The following is a 27835-nucleotide window of genomic DNA, read 5'->3' on the forward strand; positions in this document are numbered from 1 at the left end:
GACACCACCAGCAGCATAGTAGAAAATAGCTTATTTCACAGCAAAATCTGTATAAAACACTCCATCCCAGCAAAAGCCTCGTGCAGGAAACTGGTGATGGCGTTGGTTGGTTCAAAGTACACGGACAGTCCAGATCTGGGAAAGTCTGTCCTTGGTTGGTTCCCACAGCACCACATGGTCACGGTCATACCCTCGTCCGCCTGGGGGGGGGGGTGGAGGGGGGAAAATTCAGAGGTGGTCAGAGAGTGCTGGACGCAGCCCAGTTTTTACTCCCCTCTCGTGCACCCTCACCCCACCCCTACATTACCTTTCACATCCAGGATCTGGCCTTCAAACATTTGGCTGCAGATGTGACCCAATTCATTGATGCTCCAGGTTTGGCGTGGTAGGCGGCTCTCGGCCCATAGTACTACTTTGGAGCCTGGGCTAGGAGGTCCAATCACCTGTAGGCTCATGGTGGGGGCCACCTGAGGCCCCAGAAGATCGTGAGATTTGGCCTAGGAAATCTCCCATACTCAAGCCATCCTTCGCTCGCTGGATTTTTGTTGTTGCTGTTTCTTTTGTCTGGGATGCAGTATCTCTCTATGTAGCTTTGGCTAGCCCAGAACTTGCTATGTAGACCAGGCTGGCCTTGAGCTCATAGATATTCAACTCTTTCTGCCTCCTGAATGCGTGGGCCACCCTGCCCAGCTCATACACTACTTTTGAATGCTAGCCCTAGGTAAGTCTCTTCATTCATTTTTAGATTTATTTTATGAGTGCTTTGACCGCATGCATGTCTGTGAAATAAACACATGCCTGGTGCCCACAGAGGTCAGAAGAGGGCATCAAATACTCTGCAACTAGAATTAGGGATGGCTATGCCATCATTTTTATGCTGGGAACTGAACTTAGGTCCTCTGCAAAAGCAACAAGTGCTCTTGTTGTTTTGTTTTGTTTTGTTTTGTTTTGTTTTGTTTTGTTTTGTTTTGTTTTTCAAGACAGGGTTTCTCTGTGTAGCCCTGGCTGTCCTGGAACTCACTCTGTAGACCAGGCTGGCCTCAAACTCAGAAATCCACCTGCCTTTGCCTCCCAAGTGCTAGGATTAAAGGCAAGCGCCACCACTGCCCGGCTTGCAACAAGTGTTTTTAACTACTGTGGCCCTTGTCCAACCCCAAACACTAGTTCTTTGAAGATATAACATAGGAAAGATGAATGAGCTCGCATCTCTACTTCCGGGTTGCATGCAGCTTGCATCTAACTGGGCTGGGACTTCCCAAGGCAGGATGGCAAACCTGGTCTCAGCAGAACAAGCTCTGGAACAGTACCTGGTTCTTCAGCAGGCCATCTTCATAGTACCAGATGCAGCTGCCCCCAGCTCGGGGCTCGGAGACCACCACGCGGCCTGCTTTCATGTCCTCCACGTGATCAGGCACTGACAGGAATCCCCCTAGTGCCGCATTCCAAAGGCGAAAATAGACTCGGCGCTGATGGTGAGAAGAGGCTGAGACGTTGCTGTCAGGGATGCCCTACCACCCTCAACTCGGGACCCTCGAGGGACCCATACTCCTAAACCTTCCCTGCCTCCAAATGTTCCCCCTGACAACGTCACATCTTTTTTACACACCCATACTATATGCATAGTGCGGTAACTATAGATATGTGTTAAGGGACCTTGGCAGGTATACCCTCAGTCCACAAGGTGGCACAGTTTATAGAAGGCACAAACAATCCCGCAGGTCTATGCGGCCATCACATTCACATCATAACTGACACACAGCTCCTTCCAGCCTGTTCTGAACCAGCAACTTATGCTTACTACAGGTACAGCTGATTATAAAACTACAGATGTACACACACTCACGTGTACACACACTCACGCATGCACACACACAGAGAAAATGCATACATACATACATGCTAAAGCTAAAGAGAAGAACAGTGACATTAGATGTCCAGAGATCAGAAGTGGCTCTTCCAGCATTAGCAGGGTCTTTGTTTGCGGTGATGGTAGCAGAAAGGATGATGTAAGCCCTCGGTGCGATCTGAGCCATGTTTCCCACTAGAGCACTGCCCAATGGTTCTGCAGTCATTATCGATTTTCAGTCTTCAACAAAGGCAGGACCACAAATGTTATCCCCATTTTATAGATGAGGAAACACCTGGGCGAGATGGCCCACACGTCTAATCCCAGAACTCAGGAGGCAGAGGGAGATGGATGCTCGAGGCCAGCCTGGTCTACACAGAGAGTTCCAGGCCAGCCAGGGTTATACTAGCCAGGGTTATACTACACACACACAATGCAAGATCCATAGACAAACAGTGCTTGCCCAAAATTGCGGATAAACTCCTTGTTCACTTCCCTGGGTCTTTATCTCCCCAAATGAGAGTTAGAGGTATTTGCCAGGATTTCTTCCGACAATGTTGCCATGAGAGTCTGTGAACAACGAGACTAAACACATGTCCTCATACATGGCTCAGAACTCTCTGAGGCACAGGCATGGGCAGGCACACAGACACCCATATCCTCCAGACCCCAAATAGCTTACGTACAGATAGACTCTTAGAAGGGCACATGTGTGTGCGTATACATATTCCTCACATGCATGCACGCACACACACACAGGCCACAGCCATAGCTTAGAAATATATGTGTGCAAAACTGAAGCCAAAGTCTAGACAAGCAGATACAGACAATACACTCTTGCATGCAAACTCTGTCCGTGAGATGATTTGCAGTTTTGGGTGAATAAGCTTATTGTATATATTGTATTGTCCTTTAGGACAGGTAAAGCTGCTTTGTTTTCAAGTTGATTTAGAGAAAAAGGACTGAGGTGGCAATGCAAGAAGAGAATGAGGTCATCATGTGACCTGACACCAACAGCAAACTTGGGAAACACATGCAGGCGTATGTGTGGACAGGCACACCCGCCGAGGTGCTCAAGCTGGCTGCTACCTACCTGTTTGATAGGGTAGAGGGAGCCCACCCTCTGAGTACCGCTGTAGGTCAGCCAGTTGGTGATCTCACAGCTGCCCACTAGCCACTGGCGGCCCCGGAAGTCGCTGTGCTCACACACTACCCAGCTGTGCCCAGCAGGTGCCAGCAACACAGAGGAACACAGACAGACAGACACAGACAGAGACAGGTAGGAGGACAAGAGGACAAAGTACACATGTTAGAACCACCTCTGCCCCCTCTTCTCTGACACTGGGTGAGGGCCCTCAGTGGGAGGAAGAGGCTAGCAAATCCATTCGGGGTTTTCAGAACTCAGCATTCAACTGAGCCCCACCTCCACCACCTCTCCCCCCCCCCCCCCCCCCGAGCCAGAGGCCTTCAGACCTACTACTCCCTCCTTCATGGCCTGGGGGGGGGTTCCCATCCTACCAGTCTCCCAACACAGTTTGGAGCACACACTTACACGCCGCCCTTGACGCGCACAGACAGCACGTGATTGTTGAAGCCCTCGGCTTGCAGGCTTCGCACCTCCCCAGTCAGCTCGATCTCCTTTCCTTCGAAACACTCGAGGCCAAAGAGGGACAGGGAAGGCTCTGAAAAGTGCTGGGGTTAGAGGAGGAGAGATGGATGAGGCCGCGAAATAACCCGAGTCCAGACTCTGCCCTGTGACCCCAAGATCCGTGTCTCGGATCTGAGGGCCTCTTCCCTTCTGAGGACACTGACTGTTATCTGTGTCCCCAGATTTTCAGTCTCAATGTGTTGACAGACTGGCACCACCTCAAACTCAACCATCCCCTCGCTACATAGCACAGGCCTTAGCTGGGATTACAGGACTCTGTGTATCCCTGCGCCAACCTATCAGAGAGTCAGAACTCCTGAGAACTAATGGGTAGGCTGGAAACTTGGGGCTCATTCTGTATCATCTCCTGTTCATTTCTCAGGGATGATAACTAATCGTCACAGAGATTAATAACTGCTCTCCTTTATCCATGGCTTGTTGCAGGCCAGATCCTTGGGAGAACAATTTGTCCAATCCCTTTCTGAGATAGATACTATCATGGTCTCCATTTAGCAGAGAAGGCACTGAGGCTGAAGAAGGCAAGACCAATGACTTGAAGCCCAACACCTGGGCTCCAGACCCAGGTCTAATGATCCCTAGCGCCCAGTGTATGTGCTGGTATAGGGTACAAGCTGGATAACCAAGCAGCCCAGGAGAACATCTGCTCTGTCTGTTTCTAGCTGTGTGGCCCGGAACAAGTCAGAGTGGCTCGGGGACTCACAAACTTTGAAAAGGGTCGCTCAGCAAATGTCAGCTGTTCTGACTCAGCAGTGCTCAGTCACTCTCCTGGTCCCCACAGTGTGCATGCGGCTTCTGTCAGTCTCTTCCAGGGAACAGCATATTACCTCCACTGTGGGTCACTGAGGTAGCCTCTCCCTGCCTTGCCCTTCTGGTCTCTCCTGCACAGCCCTCTCTGAATGGGCCATCACCTGAGCAAAAGCTGGCCCTGCCTCTCAGCCAGTCTGCGTGTCAGTTGGCCCCATCCCAGTGCGACACACCCCTCTGCACTGTCACCTTTAGGTCCCACTATCTAAGTCTGATGTCTCCAGGAACTATTTCAGTGAATGTTCAAAAAACACCTGGTCAGTTGAACTGCCTCAGGGGCCTCAGAATCAAGGGCACACTGAGAGACTACGGAAGCCATTGCTCATCCAGGCCACTAGGTGGTAGGTGAGACAGGACACTCCCTCTACCTCTGTGGTCTGGATGGGGAACTCACCAGTGGAACCTTCTGGAGAGAGCCCAGGACCGTGGAGGCCAGGCAGCCCATGGCTGTGAGAGTGGGGAACTCGCCCTCTGACACAATGTGCTGGTCTCCCTCAAAGTTCTTGTCCTCAAACAAGACCCAGCTGGAAGGAGACAGAGAGGGAAAGGTGACATCAGAGCTTAGCTTATGCTACACCTACCAGGTACCCTGAGTGCACACTGCCTGTGAACTTGGGTCTTCGTCTAATCAAGGAGAGGTTCATGGTGGACAGACATAAGAAAGGACTTGAGTGGAGCAAGGGTGAAAGAAAGAAAAGAAGGAATAAGAGTAAAGGCATGGGCACAGTGGTGCCCCTTCTTCAATCCAAGCATTCAGGGAAGCAGAGGCAGGCAGATCTTGGTGAGTTTGAAGCTAGCCCTTTGAAGTGGAACATGGCGCTCTGCAGGCAGGCAGCCTGCCAGTGCTCTAAACGAGGGCACTCTTCAAACACACAAAAGAACACAGTCAGAAGTCTAACCCCTCAGCACTGCTATTGCAAAGCACGGTAGAAACCCCAGTGTCCACCAGCATTGGGCCTGCTGGCTACCCGGGAGGCTGAAGCAGAGGAGCATACAAGTTCAAGACCAGCCTAGGCAACTTAGTAAGACCCTGTCTCAAAGAAGAGTCAAGCTAGTGAGACAGCTATGTGGGTAAAGGTGCTCAATGCCGAGAAGGACACCTGAACTCAACTGCTACAACGCATATGGTGGAGGGAGAGGCTCAACTTCTGTCTCCCATATGTGGCCTTCCGGGGTACCTTCAAGAAGATTGGGAAGTTGAGTCCCTAAGCTTGGACGAGTGTTCTTCTAAGAACAGGAAGAGGGCTGAGCAGTGATGGAGCACACATGCCTTTAGTCCTGGCACTATGAAGACAGGGGCAGGAGCAGGGCAGGGACAGGTGGATCTCTGAGTTCGAAGACAGCTAGCTAGGGCTACACAAGAGAAACCCTGTCATGAACCCACCCCTGCCAAAAAAGAAAATGGAACAGGAAGATGGATGTCTGGGTGTCAAAGGCTCTAAAGCACCAGACTCAAAACCCAGAAGAGACAAGAGCTCTGCTTTCTGTCGTAAGGGAGGATGCAGGAGGGAAAAACAGGAAAAGATTATTTTTTGCTATTTAAGTCACACAGTTTATCTTGTTAGATGAAGCTGAGTTACAACAGGAGCTGTGGAAACAGCTTCTATCATTAGAACTACTAAGTTTGGGGCTGGAGAGATGGCTCAGTGGTTAAAAGCACTGACTCCTCTTCCAAAGGTCCTGAGTTCAAATCCCAGCAACCACATGGTGGCTCACAACCATCTGTCATGGGATCTGATGCCCTCTTCTGATGTGTCTGAAGACAGTGACAGTGTTAAATAAATAAATCTTAAAAACAAACAAACAAAACAAAAAAACCTACTAAGCTCCTGGCCAGGAGTGAGCTTGTGTGTTGTCCATCTGCCTCAGACCAGTTGACACACCTTCTTCCCAGCCGTTCCTCCTCCTGTATCTCTCTGCACACTGAATTGTTCAGGTTATTTGCATAAATTGATTATCTGATTGATTGATTTAGACAGGACCTCACTATGTGTAGCTCTGGCTGTCCTAGAACTCACTTTGTAGACAGACTGGCCTCCAACTCACAGTGATTGTGCCTTTGTGAGTGGTGGAATTAAAGGTGTGCACTACCATGCCTGCTTATTTGTATAAATTTGTAATCTTTTTTCTGTTTGTTTTATGAGACAGGGTTTTTCTGTAGAACAGAGCCCTGGCTGTCCTGGACTCGCTTTGTAGATCAGACTGGCCTCAAACTCACAAAGATCCACCTGCCCCTAAATTTATAATCTTTTTGTTTGTTTGTTTGTTTTGTTGTTGGTTTTTGTTTTTGTTTTTCAAGATAGAGTTTCTCTGTGTAGCCCTGGCTGTTCTGGATCTCACTCTGTAGACCAAGCTGGCCTCGAACTCAGAAATCTGCCTGCCTCTGCCTCCCAGGTGCTGGGATTAAAGGCGTGCGCCACCACTGCCCAGCCTAAATTTTTATTTATTTATTTATTTATTTATTCATTTATTTTTGGTTTTTCGAGACAGGGTTTCTCTGTGTAGCCCTGGCTGTCCTGGAGCTCACTTTGTAGACCAGGCTGGCCTCAAACTCAGAAATCCACCTGCCTCTGCCTCTGCCTCCCGAGTGCTGGGATTAAATGCATGCGCCACCACGCCCGGCCTAATTTTATAATCTTAAAGACTATACCCCCCTCCAAAAAAGTGGAGATTAGGACTGGGTGCAGAGCTCACTGGCAGATGCTTGCCGAGCGCATGTGAGGCCGGGGGATCAGTCCTTTTCCTTACAAACGAATACGTGAGCATAGGTAAAGTGCTCCCAAAAGTTAAAAACACATTAAATTAACCTCACTATACACCAAGTTTGTAACATAATCATAGACAAACAGGAGTATTTCCAGAGCCAGAGAGATGGCTCTGAGGTTTAAAGCATCCACATGGGGGCTCACTACTGCCTGTAACTCCAACTCCAGGCATCTGACGCCCTCTTCTGGTCTGCCCAGAAACTGCATGCACATGGTACACATACACTAACATACATACAGGTAGGTAAAACAATCGAACCTATAAAACAATAATAAGTACATCTTCCTCAAAAAGATGATTTTAAATTTCTCTCAGATTTTCTTTCTCCCATGTATTTCAGGCTTGCTTCAAACTCACAACCCAGGCAAGAATGAGCCTACGCTCTTGTTTCTACTCTCCAAGTGCTGGGATTAAAGTTGTGTGCCAGGCTTTGTTTATTTTTGCTTTTTTGAGATAGGGTCTCAGAGCCTCAGGGTGGCCTCGAATTATGCATGATCCTGCTGCCTCCGCCTATTTTCTTTAAAAGGTAGTTTTTGACTATTAACAACTATGCAGATGCAAGAGAATGTCCTGAGGGTAAAAAGAAACAGAAGGACTTCACAGCTCTCAATGGCTCCACTCCGGTGTAGAGAGAATATCTTATGTTTGTATGGATGTGACACCTGTCAAGAATAAATAGAAAATAGAAGGCGGGGCATTTGGGAGGCAAAGGAATTCTGGGATAGAGCGAGGCACAGGAAGATTCACCAGGGAAGACGCAAGGAGAATATAGATTAATATAAATAGGGTATTTTAGTTATGATCTAGTAAGAGAAGAGCCTAGCTATATGGCCACGGTATTTGTAAATATATCTTGAGTCTGAGTCTTATTTCTGGAAGCATGGGGCTGAGAGGAAGAATTGGACCTAAGATCAATACCCTGGGGAGCAATACAAGCGTTATAATTTTGAAACACTTAGTATGCAGATGTGGGGTGCTAATTACCATTTCCTATAAAGGGAACTGGAGTTCCTTAGGAAATTCTTGATTCTAGATTTGGGCGAGAAACATACATAATTGTTTTAGGGAAGGGGGCATCATGTTGTGCCCCTGAAACAAGGATGTTCCCCAGACTATGGGGCCATGTCAAAAGGACTAAGAGACTGGGCTCCAAAGGTGGAGCGATCTGAGCATGCCCAGGAAGAGTGACTACACGGATTGAACATACCAGACACACAACGGTCTCTGTTGCTGGTTCAGATCTCCATAGTGAGGCCCTGTCTCACAAACACTTTGTATTTAAATAGTATTGTTGGGCATAGTAACACACCCAAGAAGACAAAGGTAGGTGGATCTCCATGGGATCAAAGCCAGCCTGGTCTACATAGTGAGATGCTATCTCAAAAATTTTTGTTTTCCTGTTATATCTCCACCGATACCCATGGACACCTATGCATATAAATAAATGTTTTAATTAAAGAAGAAGGAATAAATTTGGTAATTACCCTCTGGTAAAAGGGAAGACAAGACTCATGGGTCTCACACCTATGCAATAGAAAGTTTATGTCACCATTACACAGACTTGCCAACAAAATCAGACAACTTATCCCTCAATTTAGCTACCAGCTGTGGAAAATGAGAGAGAGAGAGAGAGAGAGAGAGAGAGAGAGAGAGAGAGAGAGAGAGAAAGAGAGAGCAGAAAGTAAGATGGTTATGTTCCTTCAAACAAACATATAGTAGCAAACAAGGAGGGGAGGAGGATTGGTGGACAGAATGGGGTCAAGTCAAGCAAGGCCATTTGTGACCTTCACTGGGTCCCAAGAGCAGCAGCTAATCCGCTGGACATGGACAGGGTCTATGTGTGTAGCTATGCTACTGACCTGTGCCTATGTGGGTGTGGAGATCCTTTCTATGGCTCCCCACTTTGCCCCTCCAAACATCCCCAGTGCTTTCCTGTAACACAGGCACTTGCTCTGAAAGTTCTTTCTTTTTAAAGATTTTAAAATTACTTTTAGATTTTTTTTGAAACAGGGTTTCTTTCTGTGTAGCCCTGACTGTCTAGGAACTCATTTTGTAGACTAGGCTAGCCTTAGACTCACAGAAAACCACCTGCCACTGCCTCCCGAGTGCTGGGATTAAATGTGTGCCACCACCGCCTGGCTACTTTTTAGATTTAAACAAAACAACTTATTTTATTTGTATGAGTGTCTAGCCTGTATGGACATAGGGCCAATGCAGTGGTCTGAAGGCAAACAGCTCCTGTAGACTTCTAGGGAGTGGCTGGAACTAGAATTAGGATGGCTGTGAGCTGCCTGACCTGACTCCCAAGGGTCCTGGGAATCAAACTTGGGTCCTCCGAAAAATACAGCAAGTGCTCTTAATCACTGAACCATCTCTCCAGTCTTGAAAGTTTCTGAAATTTTGGAAGGGGGTCAGAATTTTTAAAAACTCGAGTGTCTGAGTGTGCGTGCGTGTACCTGTGCATGTACCCGCGCATGTCACTGTTCTCATGTGAACGCTAGAGTAGTTTCAGAACTGATTCTCTGCTTCCTTTGTGAGATCCTGGGACTGAACCCAGGCCCTCACACTTCCTGAGTTGTCTCACCAACCCCTGATTTCCTTAAAGCACGATTATAAATGGAACAAGACTTGTAGAGTCTAACCGCCGGGTGGTGGTGGCACACATTTAATCCCAGCACTTGGGAGGCAGAGGCAGGCGGATTTCTGAGTTCAAGGCCAACCTGGTGTACAGTGTGAGTTCCAGGACAGCCAGGGCTATACAGAGAAACCCTGTCTCGAAAAACCAAAAAAAAAAAAAAAAAAAAGACAGAGTCTCACTCAGGCCTTAAACCTCTATGTAACTGAGCTAAAGTTAGCCTCTCCCTCCCCAATGGGGGGATTACGGCCATGTGCCCTTCTCTTGGGGTTTTCTGTACTATACTATCTAATATCTCCAGGGTTACATTTCACATTCTATGACTCAGGACATAACAGTTAATCTTAAGGAAGGAAATCGTGGGAAATGTGTGTCCTTTGCCCCTCCCCTTGCCTCTCCCAGCACTCTGGGCTCTACCCAATCCACCTGCTCACCTGCCACCGTGGACCCGGCATGACTGGGGATGGAAGGAAGCAGGCAGAGAGGCTTGATCATCCTCAAAGGAAATGTGGTCGCCCAGAAAATTGGGGCCTGAGAAAAGCTGAATCTGGAGACAGAGAGGTGACGAGGTTAGAGTGAAAAAAGAGGCGAGGGGCAAAGATAAGGGCCAAGGGAAGTTTTGACACGAAGGCTGTGAAGAGCCTACCAGATCTCCGTGCAGCCGCCTCCTTACCTTCGAGACAAAGTGAAGATCGCTCTCCCCCACCTGAAGGAAGAGATCTGCGCTGTGACTGAAGGAGGAGGTCAGCCTCTACCCGCAGCCACTGAGATTCAAAACCATTGTGGCTATCCCTCAGTCCAGCCTCGACAGGCTCTGCCCCTCCTTGAGGCCCCGCCCCTAAGATGTTCCTGCTCATCGCCCCGCCCCCTTACGGGGCACTGAGCCCCAGTTCCCGCCCTCAATATCCTGCCCACCCTCCCGCCTCCGTCCCTCCTAGCCAAGGCCTCCCTCTTCCTGCCTTAACTAAGCAGTCAAGGCGAACCACCTGGCCCCGCCCAACGGCCCGCCCCCGGTCACGCCCATCGCTCAGATACACACCTGCACAACTGGCTGAAGGGAGCCAAGGGCGCAATTGCCCGAGCCCCAGTCGTCGCAGTTACGGTACACGCCCTTCTCCAGGATGTACTGTTCGCCGGAGAAGCCTACTCGCTCATAGGCCACCCACCTGCGGGGAGGGCGTGGGATGGGTCGGCGAGGGCGGGGTCGGCAATGCTCCTGGGCCCGCCCTGCGCCTGGGGCGGGGATTACTCACACGCCGCTGAGCACGTGGATGGCTTGCGTGCTGGGTCCGTGCTGGGCTAGCTCCACATCCGGCAGTGCAGAACTCACCTCCACTCTGTGTCCCTGGAAGTCCATGTCCTCAAACAGCACCACGGCCGGGTCTCCAAAGTCCTGGGGCCCCCCGAGACAGTCAGGTTTCTCCCAGCCACCGATGCAAACCCGTAGGAGTGCCCAGATCTCAGGGAAGCCACCCACCCCGGGATTAGGTGTGGGGCATATCCTGGGGAAAAGCCACAGGAGGGAAGCTAGCTCTTGGGGGCATTCTGCCGGGGAGAACAGACTGAGGGTGCAAATTCTTCTCTCAAATTGTGCTGTGGAAGTTGGGGTGTGGCCAAGCAGCCCAATTGCCTCTGCTCACCGTCCGGATGACCCGCAGGGAGGTCAGCAGCTCATCATAGCCTCCCCAGTGTGACCAGTCAGCATATTCGCCCTCTTCTAGCAGGTACTGGTGACCCCGGAAGCCCTCCTTCTCATAGCCTACCCAGCTAGGGGAAGGGGAAAGATAGACCAAAACACCAGTGAGTCTACCAGACAGCCCCAGTCACTCTCCACCCACCAAGGGTAAAACCTGCAGGGACAGGGCAGATAGAAGAAATCTCTTAAATCCTCACCAGCCCCCAAGGATTCGCAGGGACCCCACGGAGGTCAGCTGGGGACTCTGGCTGTCCTCAGGCTGCTGAAGGTTGTAGATGTCTCCACTTACTTCCCAGCTCTGCCCCTGAAAACCTGGTTCCTCATACACCACAGCCTGGATGAAAGGGGAGCCCCGGTGATAAATGGTGAATCTGGCTTTCTAGGAATGGCTCTACACAACACCAACCTGGAGCCCCCATCCTCCCTGTGAGCATTGCTGACTGTGTGCTCTGGCCTCTAGTCGGATTCACACACCAAAGCCATAGCCTGATGAGCCCATCAGGCCTGCCCACCTAGACTCCTGTGCCCTCAGCCCCTCAAGGCCCCAATCTCCTGTCCTGGTCACAGTGACAAACACTCAGACACACCAAATACCCTCAGATCTGGTCTGTCCCCCTTACCTTGGGTTCCCCTGGCTTCTCCACGCTTGGGCAGCCCTGCAAAGGAGACATGGCTGAAAGGCTAGTCCAGAGGTGGCTAAAGACAAATTAAGACCTGGGAAATCTAGATTTCCCTTGATCCTAAGACTCCTAAGAATTGCAGCCCTATATTTCCCCTTTTCCCTCCCATTGACCCTGTGCCACACCTCAGGTTAGTCCTCTCTCTCCTCCAGTCCCGTTCCCAGTAGGAGCTCTGGGCAGTGAGGCACCAAGGAGCTGATCTATGGTATTCCCCCATCTCCTGCCCTCAGGTGCAGGGCCACCCAACATGGGACTTGAGACAGAGAGGCCTGTGGGTGTCCCATGCTCCTTACCAATCTCATTGGCTTTAGTGAACCCACACTGGGGCCTGATGTACCCCAGGCCTCCAATGTAGGGTATTCTCCGGGCTCTAGGATATAGGGAGTATCTTCAAAGAATGGTTTGGGGTAGAGCAGCCACCTGGGAGAGAAACAGAGAAGCCACTGAATTCCTTAGGACAAAGACTTGGCATGGTGGGGCAGTTTAGAGTTTTTGAGGGGTCCTTGCATAGGAATAGCAGAAAAGACATCCCTATTCTTTCTCCATTTTAGAAGCTGATCCTTGATGTCCCTTCCTGTGGCTGGCCCCTTGCAACCACACACAGCAGTTAAGAGTTCTTTCATGGGCTGGAGCAATAGCTCAGCGGTTAAGAGCACCGACTGTTCTTCCACAGGTCCTGAGTTCAAATCCCAGCAACCACATGGTGGCTCACAACCATCTGTACAGTTACAGTGTACTCATATACATAAAATAAATAGATAAATCTTTATAAAAACCCAAGTAGTTCTCAAAGGAAAGCCAAGCTACACACGGGCCCATGATCCTCCTTCCTTGGTACTTCAGAGCATCACTGCTCATACTGGATCTTTTGTAGTCTGATTCTGAGGCTGGGACCCAGGAGCTTACACCTGCTAAAAGTGTGCACCCGACCACTGGGTAACTCCTAGTCTCAGATCATGCTTTGTATTTTATTCTATCTGTCTGTCTGTCTGTCTGTCTGTCTGTCGATCGACACAGTTCAAGGTGGCTTTGAAATCCTGGTGGCAATCCTTCTGCAGCCACCTCCCAAGGGATGGGATTAGAATCATGTGATGCGCCACCTGACCGGGTCTAAACTTTGGTAGATGTAGCCCTTTCATTCCTCTTGTCATGTGCTGGTCCCTCATCCAGATAGACTCCTTCCCCAGGTACATAGTTAACAAATACTTCAGGGCCGGCTTCTAACACCAGGATTACAGAACTGATTAAAACACAGAAACTGAGACTATCTCTCTCTGAATGTGCCCGATCACGTCTGAATAGAAAATCCTGTCCTGGGCTGGTGAGATGGCTCAGTGGGTAAGAGCACCCGACTGCTCTTCCGAAGGTCCAGAGTTCAAATCCCAGCAACCGCATGGTGGCTCACAGCCATCCGTAATGAGATCTGACTCCCTCTTCTGGAGTGTCTGAAGACAGCTACAGTGTACTTACATATAATAAATAAATCTTTAAAAAAAAAAAAAAAGAAAGAAAATCCTGTCCTCTTGTAGTTTAGCTTCTTAGCTAGCTCACTGCAATGGAGGCATCTCCTCCTCCAGGAAGGCCTCATGACTACACCCAGGTCCCCACCTCCCCATCTTCTGCTGGCTTGATACTTTAGCCCCTGCAACCCTGTGCATGGCACTTCCAACCCTCCCATTCCAGAACATTCTGTGTGCTGTGTGCACCTCGGAGCCGCGCCCTCAGATTGATTTTGAAGAAAGGAACTGGGTGTCTTGTTTGCTCTGTGTCCCCAGCATGTGGCAGTGCAGAGAATGTCAAGGGATCCCAAGATAGCCAGACTCACAGTCCTGCAGTGACAGTGGCAGATGCCACCTGTAGGGGTCTCTCCAGACTTTGAGAGTCTTTCAAGTCTCCAGTCAGCGTCATTGGCTTGCCCTTGAGGCCCTCCTCAGAGAACAGGCTGATCCTGGGAGTGCAGTAGTCCTGTGAAAGAAGGGGTTGGGGGTGGGCATTCAAGTACAAACTACAGACTTCTCTGTCTCACCTGCTTCCCTGTTACACCAGCCTGGCAGGGCTCCCAGGGGCTTCTGGGAAAGCCCAGCTGGCTGGCTGCTAAGAAACCAGGGGAGTGGTCTCTACAAGGACAGCCAGCTTGACCTCAGGCGGAGTCCTCACTGGTGCCTGCTGGACTTCTGGAAACCCCCCCCCCCTTTTTTTTCTTTTTTCTTTTGTTTTGTTTTGTTTTTTGTTTTTTGGTTTTTTTTTTTTTTTTTTTTTTGAGACAGGGTTTCTTTGTGCAGTCCTGGCTGTCCTGGAACTCACTCTGTAGACCAGGCTGGCCTCAATCTCAGAAATCCACCTGCCTCTGCCTCCCAAGTGCTGAGATTAAAGGCATGTGCCACCACTGCCCAGCGACTTCTAGAACCCTTAACCTTCGGTGTCAGGGTCTTCCTCGCCCTGGGTGGCCAACTTTCCACTGTTGGGAGGGGATAGGGGTGCAAGATAGCTAACCAGTTCCTGATTCTACCTTGATGGACAGTTCTGACCTTGGTCCAGACTGGCTTTTTGTTATTGTTTGGTGTGGGTGCTGTGTGTAGAATCCATGCCCTTGCACCTGCTAGGCAAGGTCTCTTACCAAACCCCATGCTCCAGGGTGGTTGGTTGGTTTGTTTGTTTTGTTTAGGCAAAGTTTCATGTGGTTCGGGCTAGCCTTGAACCTTGAACTCATAGTGTAGCCAATGCTGACCTTAAGCTTACTGATTTTTTACATTGAATATTTTGGATTTTTGTTTGTCTGTGGGGTGACGGGGCACAGGCATACCACATCATGTGCTTGGAGGTCAGAGTGCAACTCGCAAATAGGTCTCCTCCTTTCACCATGCCGGTCTAGGAGCTCAAACGCAGGTTGTCATGTCTGGTGACACATCACTGAGTCACCTCATCAGTCCTAACCTTCAGCTTTTTAATTCCCTGCCTCGACCTCCTGAATGATGATATTACAGGCATATGGCACTGTGCCTGGCTTTGTGAGGCGCTGGGGAATCCAAATCACAATTCACACTCACAAGGCAAGCACTTCGACTGAGCTCCATTCCCAGCCCCCTCCTCCTAACGCCCACATCCAGCCGCGGCTGCGCCTGCGTCTCATCCCAAGCTGCGGCAAGTTTCCTTTGCATTCTGGGTCTTTCTTCCTCTCTAGAACCATTTCCATGTCCTCGCTCAGACGAGAACCAATCATCTGCGTATTGTGCTAGGGCCATATTCTACTGGATCCCATTTGGTCCGTCTATAGGGATGGTCTCCATCTACAGATGGGAAGGGCAAGCTCAGCGCAGTTAAGAAAACAACCCAAGGTCACACAGCTTAGAAGCAAGACAGCCAAGGACAGAGAAGCATTCTGTTCAGTGTTGCAACCCAGCACATCCCATGGGCCTGGCACACAGTAGGTGCCAACTCAGTGCTGAGAGAATCAAGTGATCTCAGTACTGTGTGACCTCGGAGCTCTTGTTTGCCTCCTGTGCCTCACGCCCTCCTCCACAGGGATGAGTTGACTGTGTCTCACAGTGACTCGCCCACCAACAAGTGTGTATCTGCAGCGCCTTTGGAAACCGCCATTCCTTTCTCTTAGCTCCTCGCCTCTCGGACTCCATCATCCTTACCAGAGAAAGAACTACAGTTCTGGGGTCAGGTGCTCATCTCATTAAACACACAACTAGCTGGTTATGCTGGAGCATTCCTGGAGTCCCAGCACCTAGGAAGCAGAGGCAGGACGACCAAGATTTCAAGACTAGCCTTGGCTACGTGGTGAGTCTGAGGCTACCCTAGGCTGACATCAGGCCTTGTCTCAAATTAACAATTAATAATAAGGGCCCCGGGCATGGTGGTTCACATCTGTAAGCCTGTAAGCAGAGCATTGGGGAAGTTGAGGCAGGAGGTTTGATGCAAGTTCATGGTCAGCTGAGGCTACACAGTAAATTCTAGCTAAGTCTGAGCTTGTGTGAGGTCTTGTCTCAAACAAAAGAAAACAGAAACCCAGAAACAAGCCTCCAAGGTGTCTGATGGGTCTTATAGCTAGCATTGCTGTGCATCTCTCTAGGGGCGGATACCATTTGGTCAAATTCAGTATCAGTAGTTTGTAAACTCGATCCATGAAGACAATACTGTCAGATGCAATATCATGTTGGCTTTTCATACCACGCACCCATCTCTCAAAAATTACAACTGAAGTGGCACGCATCTGCCATCCCAGCCGACTCTTGGGAGGTTGAGGCCAGAAGACTGTGAATTCAAGAATCAGTCTATTTTTATCTAAGAGCTAGTCTCAAAAAATTTGAGCTATCCCTAAGCTAGAAATCACTCTCCTTCAGGTCTCATGGTTTTTCTTCCTGGAAACCTAGTGGAGATTTGTAAGTTCCCAGCCAGACCTATTGTTCTCCTGGGCCCTCAGTGTCTACCCAAAGGAGAATCATGGAGGGAAACCTATGCCAGTTGCCTGGCACAGAGCTGGACACATAATGGATATGAGAAACATGTGGGGTTGGCAAGATGGCTCTGCATATAAAGGTGCCTCCTTCCCAGCCTGACAACCAGGGTTCCATCTCCAGGACCCACATGGAGGAAGGAAAGAAGTGACCTTCGCAAAATGTCCTCTGATCTCTGCGTTCCCTCATGCTGAGGCACGCGTGAGCACGCGTGTACACACACACACAAATAAATGTAATAAAACTTTTAATTAAAATCATGAGACAGGGGAGTGTCTATGAAGATATGAACAAGTAAATGAGTAAGCCCCGTGGACCCTTGCCGAGAGTGATGGGTGGCTCCGGCCCACTCCTACCACTCTGACCTGATTCTGATCTAGCTCCAGCCCACACTTCTCCAGCTTGCTTACCCAGGGGCACAGGCCCTACATACACATCAGCTCACCCCAACCTTCCATGGCCAGGAACTGAGAGGTACTCCATTCTGACCCCTTCTGACCTCTGCCCCACCCCCTCACCCCACCCCACCCCTGCGGAGAGAGGGTATCACTCTAGGCAGCTGCCCACTTACTTGCACAGCCCTCCTCAGGGAGCCAAAGCCTTGGAGACTCCACGCAGACGTCAGGGCTCTGAGTTCCACGTCCCCTTCAGGCAAGGACAGCTTCTGGCCCCGGAACTCTGGCTGTTCGTATAGTATCCAGCTGTGGACCCAGACACCCCAGGGTCACAGGGCAGGAGATGGCACCCAGAGAGTCTGAGTAGCTGATGGAACTGCCGAAGAGCTCACCACCCTCCTTGCCCCACGTTCACAGCCAGGGCCCCCTTCCCCGGGCACTCTCCACTTACCAGCCTCGGATCACCCTTATGGACGCAACGGGGTCCCACGCTGAAGCATCCGCAATGTCTCCCCAGACCTCCCTGCCTCTGCCCCGGCAGCCAGGCTCTGAGAAGAGGATCACCTGAGAAAGCATAGCAGGTGTCCTCAGGCCCTGTCCCCAGGCACTGTCCCCTGCCAGCCTCCACTTGCCCCCAAACGCCTACCTTCCCAGGCCTGGTGTTCAGCTTGCCCTGGGTCTTCGGTGCTGGACTCTGAGACAGAGACAGGATTAGAAATGTACGGGGTCACCACTTCCCCCACACTGCTCCCTCACCTGGCCTCCACCCCAAGGATACAGCAAACAGAGAAGATTACACCATCGCTTCCAGCTCCCAGGGCCTCATCACCCTGTCCCAGGAGCTGGGATGACTTTTCTTCCCCAGCTTCCAGGCTCTGAGAAACAGCGAGCCATTTGGAAACTATACACTCCACTATACTAGGACACTGAGACCCCAATGCTGTGCATTGCAAAGTTCAACTAAGCTCTGATCTGATGACCCTGCCTCCTGGGACCCGGCCGCCCAACACCACTCTCTTCAACCATTCAAGGGGAAGCCAGGTATCGTCCCTTACCCCTACAAGGTCACTCACCCACCCTTCTGGGGGCTCGATAGGTGCTGGCTTCTCTGGAGGTGGCCTTCCGCTGCAGAGCAAGGGCAACTGTCCTGGCACCTTCCTGACCCCTGGTGCTCCGTGGAGTGGCAGAGCAGATAGTTTTGTGCCTAGTGGTTCCAGGGCAGGGGCATCCTTGTTGGTTGGCACCAGATTGCCAAAGAGAAGACTGCCTCCCAGGCGGGAAGTAGGTCGGTTACTGGGCTGAGGTTCCGGGCCTTGTCCAGCTACGAGCTTCTTCATCATCTCCATGGGAGAGCAGGTGACCTTAGTGGGCGTGGGTGGGTGGAGACCCAGGGAGGGGCGGGGCCCTGCTTTCTCCTGCCTCCGCCGGAGCTTCTCATCATCACTGAGATAAGGGTTCTCTAGCTCCTCTTCCTCCTCCTCCTCCTCCTCCTCCCCCTCCTCCTCCTCTTCCAATACAGGTCTCTCCTGGGGACCGGGCCCTGGTACACACGGCCCCAGCTGATCCTCTTCAATGGCGGGGAGCGTGGCGTACATAGCCAGGTAGGAGGAACGTGGAGCTCGGGGCAATCGGTGAGTTCGGAGGATCTCAGGGGGCTCCATGCTCCGCAGAGTATCCAGGAAAATCTCCAGGTCTGCAGTCAAGGCTGCTTCGTCCTCCTCCCTAGATGGCTCTGAGGGCACCTTCCCCTCAGTGGAGTCTGGGATGGGCTGGGATTCTGTGCTGGCCTCTGCTCCCATTGGCTTTGAGGTCGGAGAGCCTTCTAGACTGAGGGACTCCTTGGCCTCTGAAGAAGATGGGGCAAAGGGCACAGCAGGGCTCTGGAAACTTCCCTTTGGGGTAGGTGATGAGAGAGAGTTCCCTGGAGAATCTTGGATCATCTCGTCCTGTTTGGGGGGCAGGGGAGCAGGGAAGGTGGGGCCTTCAACAGCCTCTTTGCAGGGAACGGAACAGGGAGGAGGGATATTTTGAGGATGCTGGCCAACCTCCTTCTTGATGGAAGGACCTCCTTCTGCGTTCTCAACAACCGTGGTTGGCCTGGAGGATGAAGTTTTGGGAGCACCAGGGGCTTGCAGAACTTCTTTTGGGGTATGGGAATGGGCAGGAATACTCGGGCCTGGATACACCTCTTTCTGAGTAAGGGCAGGACTGGGCACATTCTCGGGGTCCGGAACGAGCTTATTCTTTGGTGAAGCTGGAGCACAAGGGCTTTGTGAGCTAGGGACAGCTTTCCTCCTCGGAGAGGACGGGCTCAGAGGTGGTTCCGGCACTGTAACCTCGCCCTTTGCCGTAGGGAGACCTGTAAACTTCTCTTTCACAGCGGGCAGAACGTGAGGGGTGGACTGGGCTTCGAGGTGTGAGGGCACCACAGGCTGCTCTGGAGACTGAGTCAAGGAGGCGGCACAGGTTTGGGGCTTGGGAGAAGAGGATGCTGGGACTTGGCTCTGAGAAGTCTGGTTGGGAAGTAGGACACTGGAGGCTCCCTGCAGCCTTGAAGATTCCTCAGTTCTGGCATCCGAGCCTTGGTCTCGGATTGGATGGGCTACAGGGATATCTATGTTCTGAGCAGGACGATCAACCGCAGGGACACCGACTGGGGCCAAGGCTGAGCTGCTATTCTTCAGCTCAGTTGTGCTGGTCTCGAGTGGTTGTCCCAGCGTCGTTCCCACTGTGCCACCTGGACCTGAGCCCCTTGCCGTAAGCATAGTGAGCCTTGGGATTCGGCTGGCAGGGGGGATGCGCTCAGCGGGCATGAGGTTGCTCAGCACTTCCAGGGCCTGGCTGCGGCTGGGTGAGCCCTCAGCTCTGGGGCTCACAACTACTGCCCGGACCGTTCGGGTCACATTGCGGCCCCTTGGCAGGGTCTCACCTGACATTGACGGTCCCACGCTCACGGAGCTGCTCACTCGCCGGTCCACATGACCTCCCACCACAGTCGTGGTGGTGGTGGTCCTCACCGTGCGTGTCACACGCCATTCCTCACGATTCCTGGAACCGCCGCTGGCGACGCCCACGTGAGGATGCGGACTTGGCTCACGAGGCCCAGGCAAGGGCACCAATAACTCAGTCCGAGCCATGGATCCCATGCCTGGTAGTTCAGGTCTAGGAGCCTGGGGGCCACCATCACCCCAATCCGCAGCCTCCTGCACCCTCACTGTTGGCCTTTTCTCCTTGGGGGGTGGAATATATTTCTTGGAAAAGATGGGCCCATGGCTCTGGAAGTTCGTGGATCCAGGCTCCTCCCCAGAACCCTGGCAATTGACAGTCTCTTCTTCCTTTTTAACAAAGCCATTGACTTCTTCTCGCCGGAAGCTGTGCTCAAACACGTTCTCCTGTGGGGCTTCCATCCTGGCACCTGACACCAGGGACACTTTGTGAAAACGGTGTCTGCTCTCTTCCTGGACAGGAGGCCGTTGGCGCCATGTCAATGTGGCACTGACCACTCGGGCCTCAGCTCGGGCCGGCGACCCAGCTGTCTCTTCCATCTTCCTTGTCACCCTGTGGACTGGCTCCCTACCGAAAGTTAAAAAGGGAGAAAGATGAGCACCAGGAAGCAGAAGGAGGGGTCCCCACAGCACAAAGCACCCGCCAGGCCCAGACCCAGCTGAGTAACCTCAGGCAAGTCATGTGACCCTTTGGTCTTTGTTTCCACATCTGTAAAATGGAGTAAGAGTCTCCGCTCAGATTGGAGTCACCAGAGACTTTTATGGGCTCACCTTACCACTTCCAAATGATGCCCATTGTCCAGGTCCCCAAAGGGTGTAGGCTAAGGCCTGACACCAAAAGGAGAGAGAAGAGAGGATGGGTCACGGTCTCATTGGCTTATAGAGCAAGGCTGGGTCTCTATGCAGGGGACCAAAGGCTAAGAAACAGGAAACAGAACCCTTCTGGAATTGTGTTCTGTCTCTATTCCACCAAGGTTTCATACATTTCTTTTCTTTTGGTTTTGTTTTGTTTGTTTTTGTTTTTTTAAGAACAGGGTTTCTCTGTGTAGTCCTGGCTGTCCTGGCACTTGATTTGTAGACCAGGTTAGCCTCTGCCTCCCCAGTGCTGGAATTAAAGGCATGCACCACCATCTCCTGGGTCCTTCAAAGTGTTTGCTTTGTTTGTTTGTTTGAGACAGGGTTTCTCTGTGTAGCCCTGGCTGTCCTGAAACTCACTTTATAGACCAGGCTGGCCTTGAACTCAGAGATCCACCTGCCTCTGCCTTCCAAGGTTTCTTAAAAGAGAAGCTGAGAAAAAATGTTTGGCCTCAAGCAGTGACAGTGTCCGGTCTCTGACATCTAGACATCTATCAATCAGTAGCAGATGACCTTGGGCAGGTCACTTCTTCAACTGCAGGCTCCTGGTGGGTTGATTCACACTTCAAGGGGTTTTTCAGGACAGAGAGAGAGAGAGAGAGAGAGAGAGAGAGAGAGCACAAACTGGCTTTGCAAACTAAAATGCTGGCTCATGAACTTCCCAGTGTCCCCTTAGGGGTCTGTGGCTATATGTTGGCAAGTGTGTACTTGAGTCACATGGGAAGTAGGCAGGGAACAGGGCACCACTGTGGGTCTCAGAGGTCCCTACACATACCCTCAGCCTTACAATGCACTACGCCTGAGATATCTTTCCCCTGAAACCATCCCCCCCTGCCCCATAGGTGGAGAAATTGGGGGAGGGGTGCAGAGAGGTGCTGGGATTAGAGACACGTGCCACTCCATCGTGCCACTTGCGTGTGTGTGTGTGTGTGTGTGTGTGTGTGTGTGTGTGTTTGACTGGATGCCTGCTGTCCACCTCATGCATTCAGGAGCCCACAGAAGTCAGAAGGTTTCAGATCTCTTGGGATGAAAGTTACGGGCAGTTTTGAGGCAACACATGAATGCTAGAAACTGAACCCCAGTCCTCTCCAAGAGCAGTAAGTGTTCTTAACGCCTGAGCCAGCTCTCCGGAGCCTTGGATCTTATTTCTTTGCAGTGCTGGAGATCAAACCCAGGACTTGGTGTGTGTTAGGCAGACACCCTGACTGAGTCTTCTTCTCAGCCCTCTTGTTTGTGTCCCTCCCTCATCTGAGTCTCTATTATTTTCTTCCCTAAACGGGGACAGTGAACCACACCTGCCGAAGTGGAAATCTGGGTTTGGGAATTTCTGGCTAAATGCTTTCCACTTTCATTGTTCTACTGAGCCTGATCAGGGAGTGCAGACTTCATGGCGAGCTCAGCGTGAGCTGGAGAAACAACGGCTCAGTAGTTAAGAATGAAATGCTGGTCTTACAGAAGATTCTAATTCAGTCCACAGCAATCATGTTGGGCTGCTTACAACTACCTGTAACTCCAGCTTTGGGAAACCCAGTGCCTCCTGCCCCAGGGCACCTGTGTTCACGTGCACATAACCATATATACAGATACACACATACACACACATAACCATACATACAGATACACACATATACATACACATAACCATACATACAGTACACACATACACACACATAACCATATATACAGATACACACATACACACACATAACCATATATACAGGTACACACATACACAGACACACATAACCATATATACAGATACACACATACACACACATAGCCATATATACAGATACACACATATACACACATAACCATATATACAGATACATACATACACACACATAACCATATATACAGATACACACACACATCAAATGATAAATCTTTAGTAAATTATAAACAAACACGCCTATTTTGCCAATGAGATTTAGAAGGTTCAGATGGATGCAAAACTATTATTCAGAGTCATCCCTTAGCTGTGGAGACTTGTACCCCAACCTCAGAGCTTAGCCACATTCCAAACTCCCCATATAAATGTTTATATAGGTTTACATATTTATCTGGTAAACTGAGTCTCTGTTTTGATGGTTACTCTATAAATTTTTTTTTAATATTTACTTGTTTGCTTTTATCCTTTCAGGGAGAGTCTCATTCTGTAGTCCTGGCTGTCCTGGAGCTCACTATGTAGACCAGGCTGACCTCGAACTCACAAGAGATCTCTACCTGAATCTGCCTCCCAAGTACTGAGATTAAAGGCTTGTACCACCACGCCTGGCCCTTTTTTGATGTTCTGAGATAGCATTTTGCTATGTAACTCTGGCTGGCCCGATAGCATTTATGTAGCCCACTGTGGGCTCCAACTTATAACAAGTCTCCTTTCTCACCTTCCCAAGCAGAGGGCTGGAATTATATGCGTATACTAGCATGGCTGAGTGGGGTTCACCCCAGGGTTTGCTCATTTGTTTGAGACAGGGCCGCATGTGGACCAGTGCGGCTTTGAACTCTCTGTTTCCAAAGAGGGTCTTGAACTTGTTTTTTTCTTAAGTTACATTTGGTGAGTGTGTGTGCCTGTATGTGTGTCCACATTCGTGTGTGTGTGTGTGTGTCCCACGATGCACATGAGGACAGCTTGTGGGTTGTCCCCTTCCACCATATGGGTTGACTACTGCAGACTGCAGACAACCTTTGTCCACTCCCTAGCCGTGACCTTGAACTTCTGATTCTCTTGTGTCTACTTCCTCTGAATGGTTGGTCAGATGATAGGCATGCCCAACCCTTCCTTTTCCCAGCTCTGGAATGTAACCTAGGGCTTCAGAGGTGCTAGGCAAACCCTCTACCAACTGGGGTACCTCTCAGCCCTGGGGTTCACTTCAGACCTTAAGGAGCAATCCTCGCTTATATCTCCAAGTATGACATAGCAAGGCTGTTTTCAGACCCAGGGACTCCAAAGACCCTGCTCACCTAGCCCCCAACAGCTATACCCAGAGTGAGAAATAGGCCCACTGCCCTAATTCTCTCCCCACTCCCTACCTCCCTCCTTCCTGAGAAACTGGAAGAAACAGAACTTTGACCTGCCCTGTGGCCCAGCAGTGACTCAGGTTTTATAAGAGGGCATAGATGAAAGGGCCTGAGGCCCACAGATGTCTGACTCAACTCCAGGACCCCTGCTGGTTGTTACTAGTGTCTGGGATAGAGTCTGTGGGGCCTCTGACAGCCTGTGAATAAGGATGGGGAGTCCTGGATGACCCCCAAGACTTCCTTAGCCAGGGTCAGTTGAGAACAGACACACATAGACACCCTAGGCCCAAACTCGGCTCCTTACAACAGCCCGACCCTGCCACCCTCACCGAAGCCGTGCTCTCTCCCCTGGGATCCCCCACTTTGTCCCTTACTCAGCACCACACAAGTGGCCTCTTCCTCACAGAGTCCCCTGTCTTCATCCCCCGAGATCGCTTGTTGTTGGCGGCAAGTGACAAAGCTTGAGCTCGAACTGTTCGCTCATTCATTCACTCAGTGCTAATTATTTGGGGCCAAGTGCCAAGTCCTGGCCAGACTCACCCAAGGCTAGCTTTCTTAAGAAGCTGATATCCCAGGAGTCCGCAGCTAAAGGGTCAGATGTTTGGAAGGTCCCATGGGCTTCAGCAAGGCCACAGGGAAACAGCTCGGGGGAAACTGAAGGAAGGCAGTCCGCGCAGGGTTGTATTGATGACGTCCCAGCAATCAGCTCCATGCCATTCTGGGCCCAGCCCAACCCAGGGACAACACCCCCTGATGGCCATTCATTCCTTAAGCATGTGGTCATAGCTTCTGCTTGAATATTTCTAGGGACAGGGAGGTCACCTCCTGACAGTTCACATGTCCCATCCCTAGACAGTCAAGATGGCTAGGGTGTTTTTCATGTGTGTTGGAATGTGCCTGCCTATAGCTCCCCACTTTTGTCTTTGTCTGGAGACACACCCCAGTAACCTAGCTACCACCCCTGCAAACACAAGGGCCTGTTCCAAGAGCCCTCTCTTCTCCACGTCTACAAGTGGATTTGCTAGCAAGGTGACCTGTGACCTCTAAGCAAGGTGTGTGGGTATGGGAAGGGAGAGGCTAAGGGGGGTGTGGGGGGAGCGTGGGAAAAAAATCTCAGCTAACCCAACAAGTCCTGGGATTCTCCCCGCTTACCTGTGAGTCACCCCCAAACTAGGCCAAACCAGTCCACAGGCCCACATGCTGCCAAACACATGGCGCATCAGACAGGCATTCACAGAGTCGAAGACCCACCACATTACACAGCACAGAAATACAGAGATACCCGCCTAGACAAACGCAGCCAGGAACACACAGCAACACACACATGGTCACACACCAAGAGACACAAACACACAGGGGCACTGTAGGCGTGCAAGCCACACACTCCGTTATAGAACACATAGGCACCACAGCACATGTGTGCACGTATCTCCGGCACACACCCATTCAGCTCACAGCCAACAAACAAGCTCTCTCTGCTTTGCAATTCATCTGCCCTTGAATAGGGACCTGTACTTGGTGCACGCAGAGCTCACACATTCCTGCGTGCTACCCGGCTGTACTCTGCCCTTTTCCCCACATTAGTCAAACCTGCTTAAAGAACCCTCCAGCAGAGAGTGGGTCCAGAAGGACAGTGTCCCTGAGAGTCACCTCCTTCCTCTCTAGGGACCTCTTACATTCCAACTCCAGGCTGTATTCATACCTAGACCCCAGTCAACCAGAACCCCATGTCCCCCACCTCACCCTCCTGCCTGTTTCCCATCTGCATCTAAAACCAGCTCACTTTCCATCCCCTTGTCCTTGTACAGACTGCCTTCCCATGCTGGGGTACCCTGACAGCTCTCAGGGCCAGTTTGGATCATCTGTGTCCTCCTCCCTAGGCACAGAGCTGGCACACCAACCCCTACCTGGACCTCCTCACTTTGGCTTTGTTAAGGGTGCTTTTAGATCCATAGTATTTTCCACACAGCAACCACAGGTTACCCTGTGCTCTGCACAGGGCCAAAGAGACCTCTTTGCAAGGTGTGCAGCCTTAGGGGGTTTGGGGAGGTGGCTAGGGCATAGACAGACCTGAGTTTGAATTCTGACTGGCTGGTTAGCTTTGGGCAAGTGACTTATTCTTTCGGAACCTCAGTCTCCTGCTCTTGTTAGCTGGGGTTGATGGGAAGGTTAGCTCCTAGTCTGTGGATTAAAGAAGACTACACTTACACTTGAACAACAAAGCATAGATGACTGGTGCCTCTGCCATCAGCAGCAGCTTCTCAGAGGCCCCTCTGGTGGCCTAGGACTCGCCTAAAGAGGCCCCAACTTCATTCCTCCTCACTGAGTTATGAAGAAGCCATGCCTCCCCGCTCCGAGCCTACCAGGATGATTTAGGGGACTCACTTCAACACAAATAAAACTCTTCTAAGCTTGGGAGTCTCGGCGCCTCTTTTCGTGGCTGCCCGCAGAGCCCGGTGGGATAATTACCATTGCCAATGGCGTGTACTTAATGAGCATCCCTGTTATTTTGCCAGCCCAGCTCAATGGAGTTCAAAGCATGCTCCAGTAGCCACCCCCTTCTTCCTCATCTCTGACTACCATACCCATTCAGCAAAGCAAGACTCAGAGAAGTTAAGCAACCTGTGCCAGGGCGCCCAGCACCTTGGCAAGGTGCCTATTCCCAGGCTGAGTCTGCAATCTCTTGCAAAGAACCCAGGATTAACAAGAGTAGCTGAAAGGAAGGTTACCCTGGCTAGCCTATCTTCTCCATGATGAGGTTTCCCTTCCAGGGGTGGGGGGACAGGGAAGGAAGGCAGAGGTGGTTTTCAGCCTAGGGGTGGAGAGAGAGAGAGAGAGAGAGAGAGAGAGAGAGAGAGAGAGAGAGAGAGAGAGAGAGAGAGAATATGAGAGAGAGAATATGAGAGAGAGAATATGAGAGAGAGAATATGAGAGAGAGAATATGAGAGAGAGAATATGAGAGAGAGAATGAGGGAGTGGACACAGAGTCTCCCCAAGCCCCGTCTCACACCCAAGGGTACCAAAATGAATGGGAGCTTCAAGTCTGGGGAGTCCAGGAACAAGGCAGAGGGACCCAAGTAGGAGTTGCCACATCAGACTCACCTTCCGCCATCACGTCCCTCGGGCGCCAACCTTTACTTACCGGCTGTGTGGGAATCCAGGTTCCCAGCCCACTAGGAGCTTCTGCCGGACCTTGCTTGCCTGATGCTGTGGGGCTCTCAGCGGCGGCTCCCCAGGCGGGTTGATTGGATACCCAGTGATGGGGCGGAGTTCCTGAGGAGGCTCCTGCCAGCCCCTGGATTCCTCAGGGCCGCAGGGGTGGGGAGCTGGTCTGGCCGGTTCCCTACCTTCCTCCCCAGGTACCCGTCCGCACCCTCGCAGGGTGACAGTGATATGGTAGCGGGTTCTTCTGACACAGAGACGAGTGTGTACGGGCTCTGGCTCTGGCTCGGCTGGCCCTGGGGTGTCGGGCTTACCCTTTGCCCTTGCTGCTGTGAGAAAGGACTCCGGGTGGAGCCATAGGGGTGCGTCTTCCAGGTTGCCAGGTAGCTCTGGGGCGCTGTGTTGGGAGTGCTGGCAGGGGGCGCCTGGCCATCCCTGTTTCAAAGAAGGTGATGCAGGCTCTGGGCCAGAGGGATGGCTGGGACCACCGATGGCTTCGGCAGAGCCTGCTGGTACTGGACACTCATGCTCCGTCGAGCCATAGCCAGCCAAGTCACAGGTGCTGCCCACAGCTGGCCTCTGTAGCCTCCCCAGGGGGTCAGTTTGTCTTCCTGAGCTGTGGAGTCGCTTCTGACTCCATAAACCACCGTGGCTCCTGACCCGAAGGTCCCATTCTGAGTGGCTTTGGGTTTGGACCTGGTGGAAAACAGAGGCAGGGACAAAGTGACAGGAACATGGTGTGGCATCTCCCCTCTGGAATCTAGGGACCCCTGGCTATCTTTGGCTGTTCTCCTTGACCCACAGGAAACTGAGTAGGACCTCTCAGAGCAAGACAGTG

The 27835-nt window shown here is 51.2% G+C and overlaps 1 protein-coding gene across 1 annotated transcript; it reads right to left on the minus strand.

The window, feature by feature from the left end:
* Nucleotides 1-27303, minus strand: Crybg2 (crystallin beta-gamma domain containing 2). The gene is made up of 20 exons (XM_029475846.2): nucleotides 26978-27303; nucleotides 18028-20527; nucleotides 17601-17648; nucleotides 17406-17518; nucleotides 17131-17260; nucleotides 13922-14061; nucleotides 12390-12516; nucleotides 12037-12072; nucleotides 11614-11750; nucleotides 11361-11487; nucleotides 10974-11113; nucleotides 10760-10886; nucleotides 10394-10426; nucleotides 10155-10267; nucleotides 4714-4843; nucleotides 3399-3538; nucleotides 2940-3063; nucleotides 1308-1466; nucleotides 308-467; nucleotides 1-200 (listed from the first exon to the last, which is right to left on the minus strand). Exons 2-20 carry the CDS (start codon nucleotides 20497-20499, stop codon nucleotides 112-114), a joined length of 4545 nt encoding a protein of 1514 aa, XP_029331706.1. The 5' UTR covers nucleotides 20500-20527; nucleotides 26978-27303; the 3' UTR covers nucleotides 1-111.
* Nucleotides 27304-27835: the final 532 nt, after the last annotated feature.

The sequence above is a fragment of the Mus caroli genome, unplaced genomic scaffold (assembly GCF_978045245.1).
Source record: "Mus caroli unplaced genomic scaffold, Mus_caroli_1 scaffold_6, whole genome shotgun sequence".
Lineage (NCBI taxonomy): Eukaryota > Metazoa > Chordata > Mammalia > Rodentia > Muridae > Mus > Mus caroli.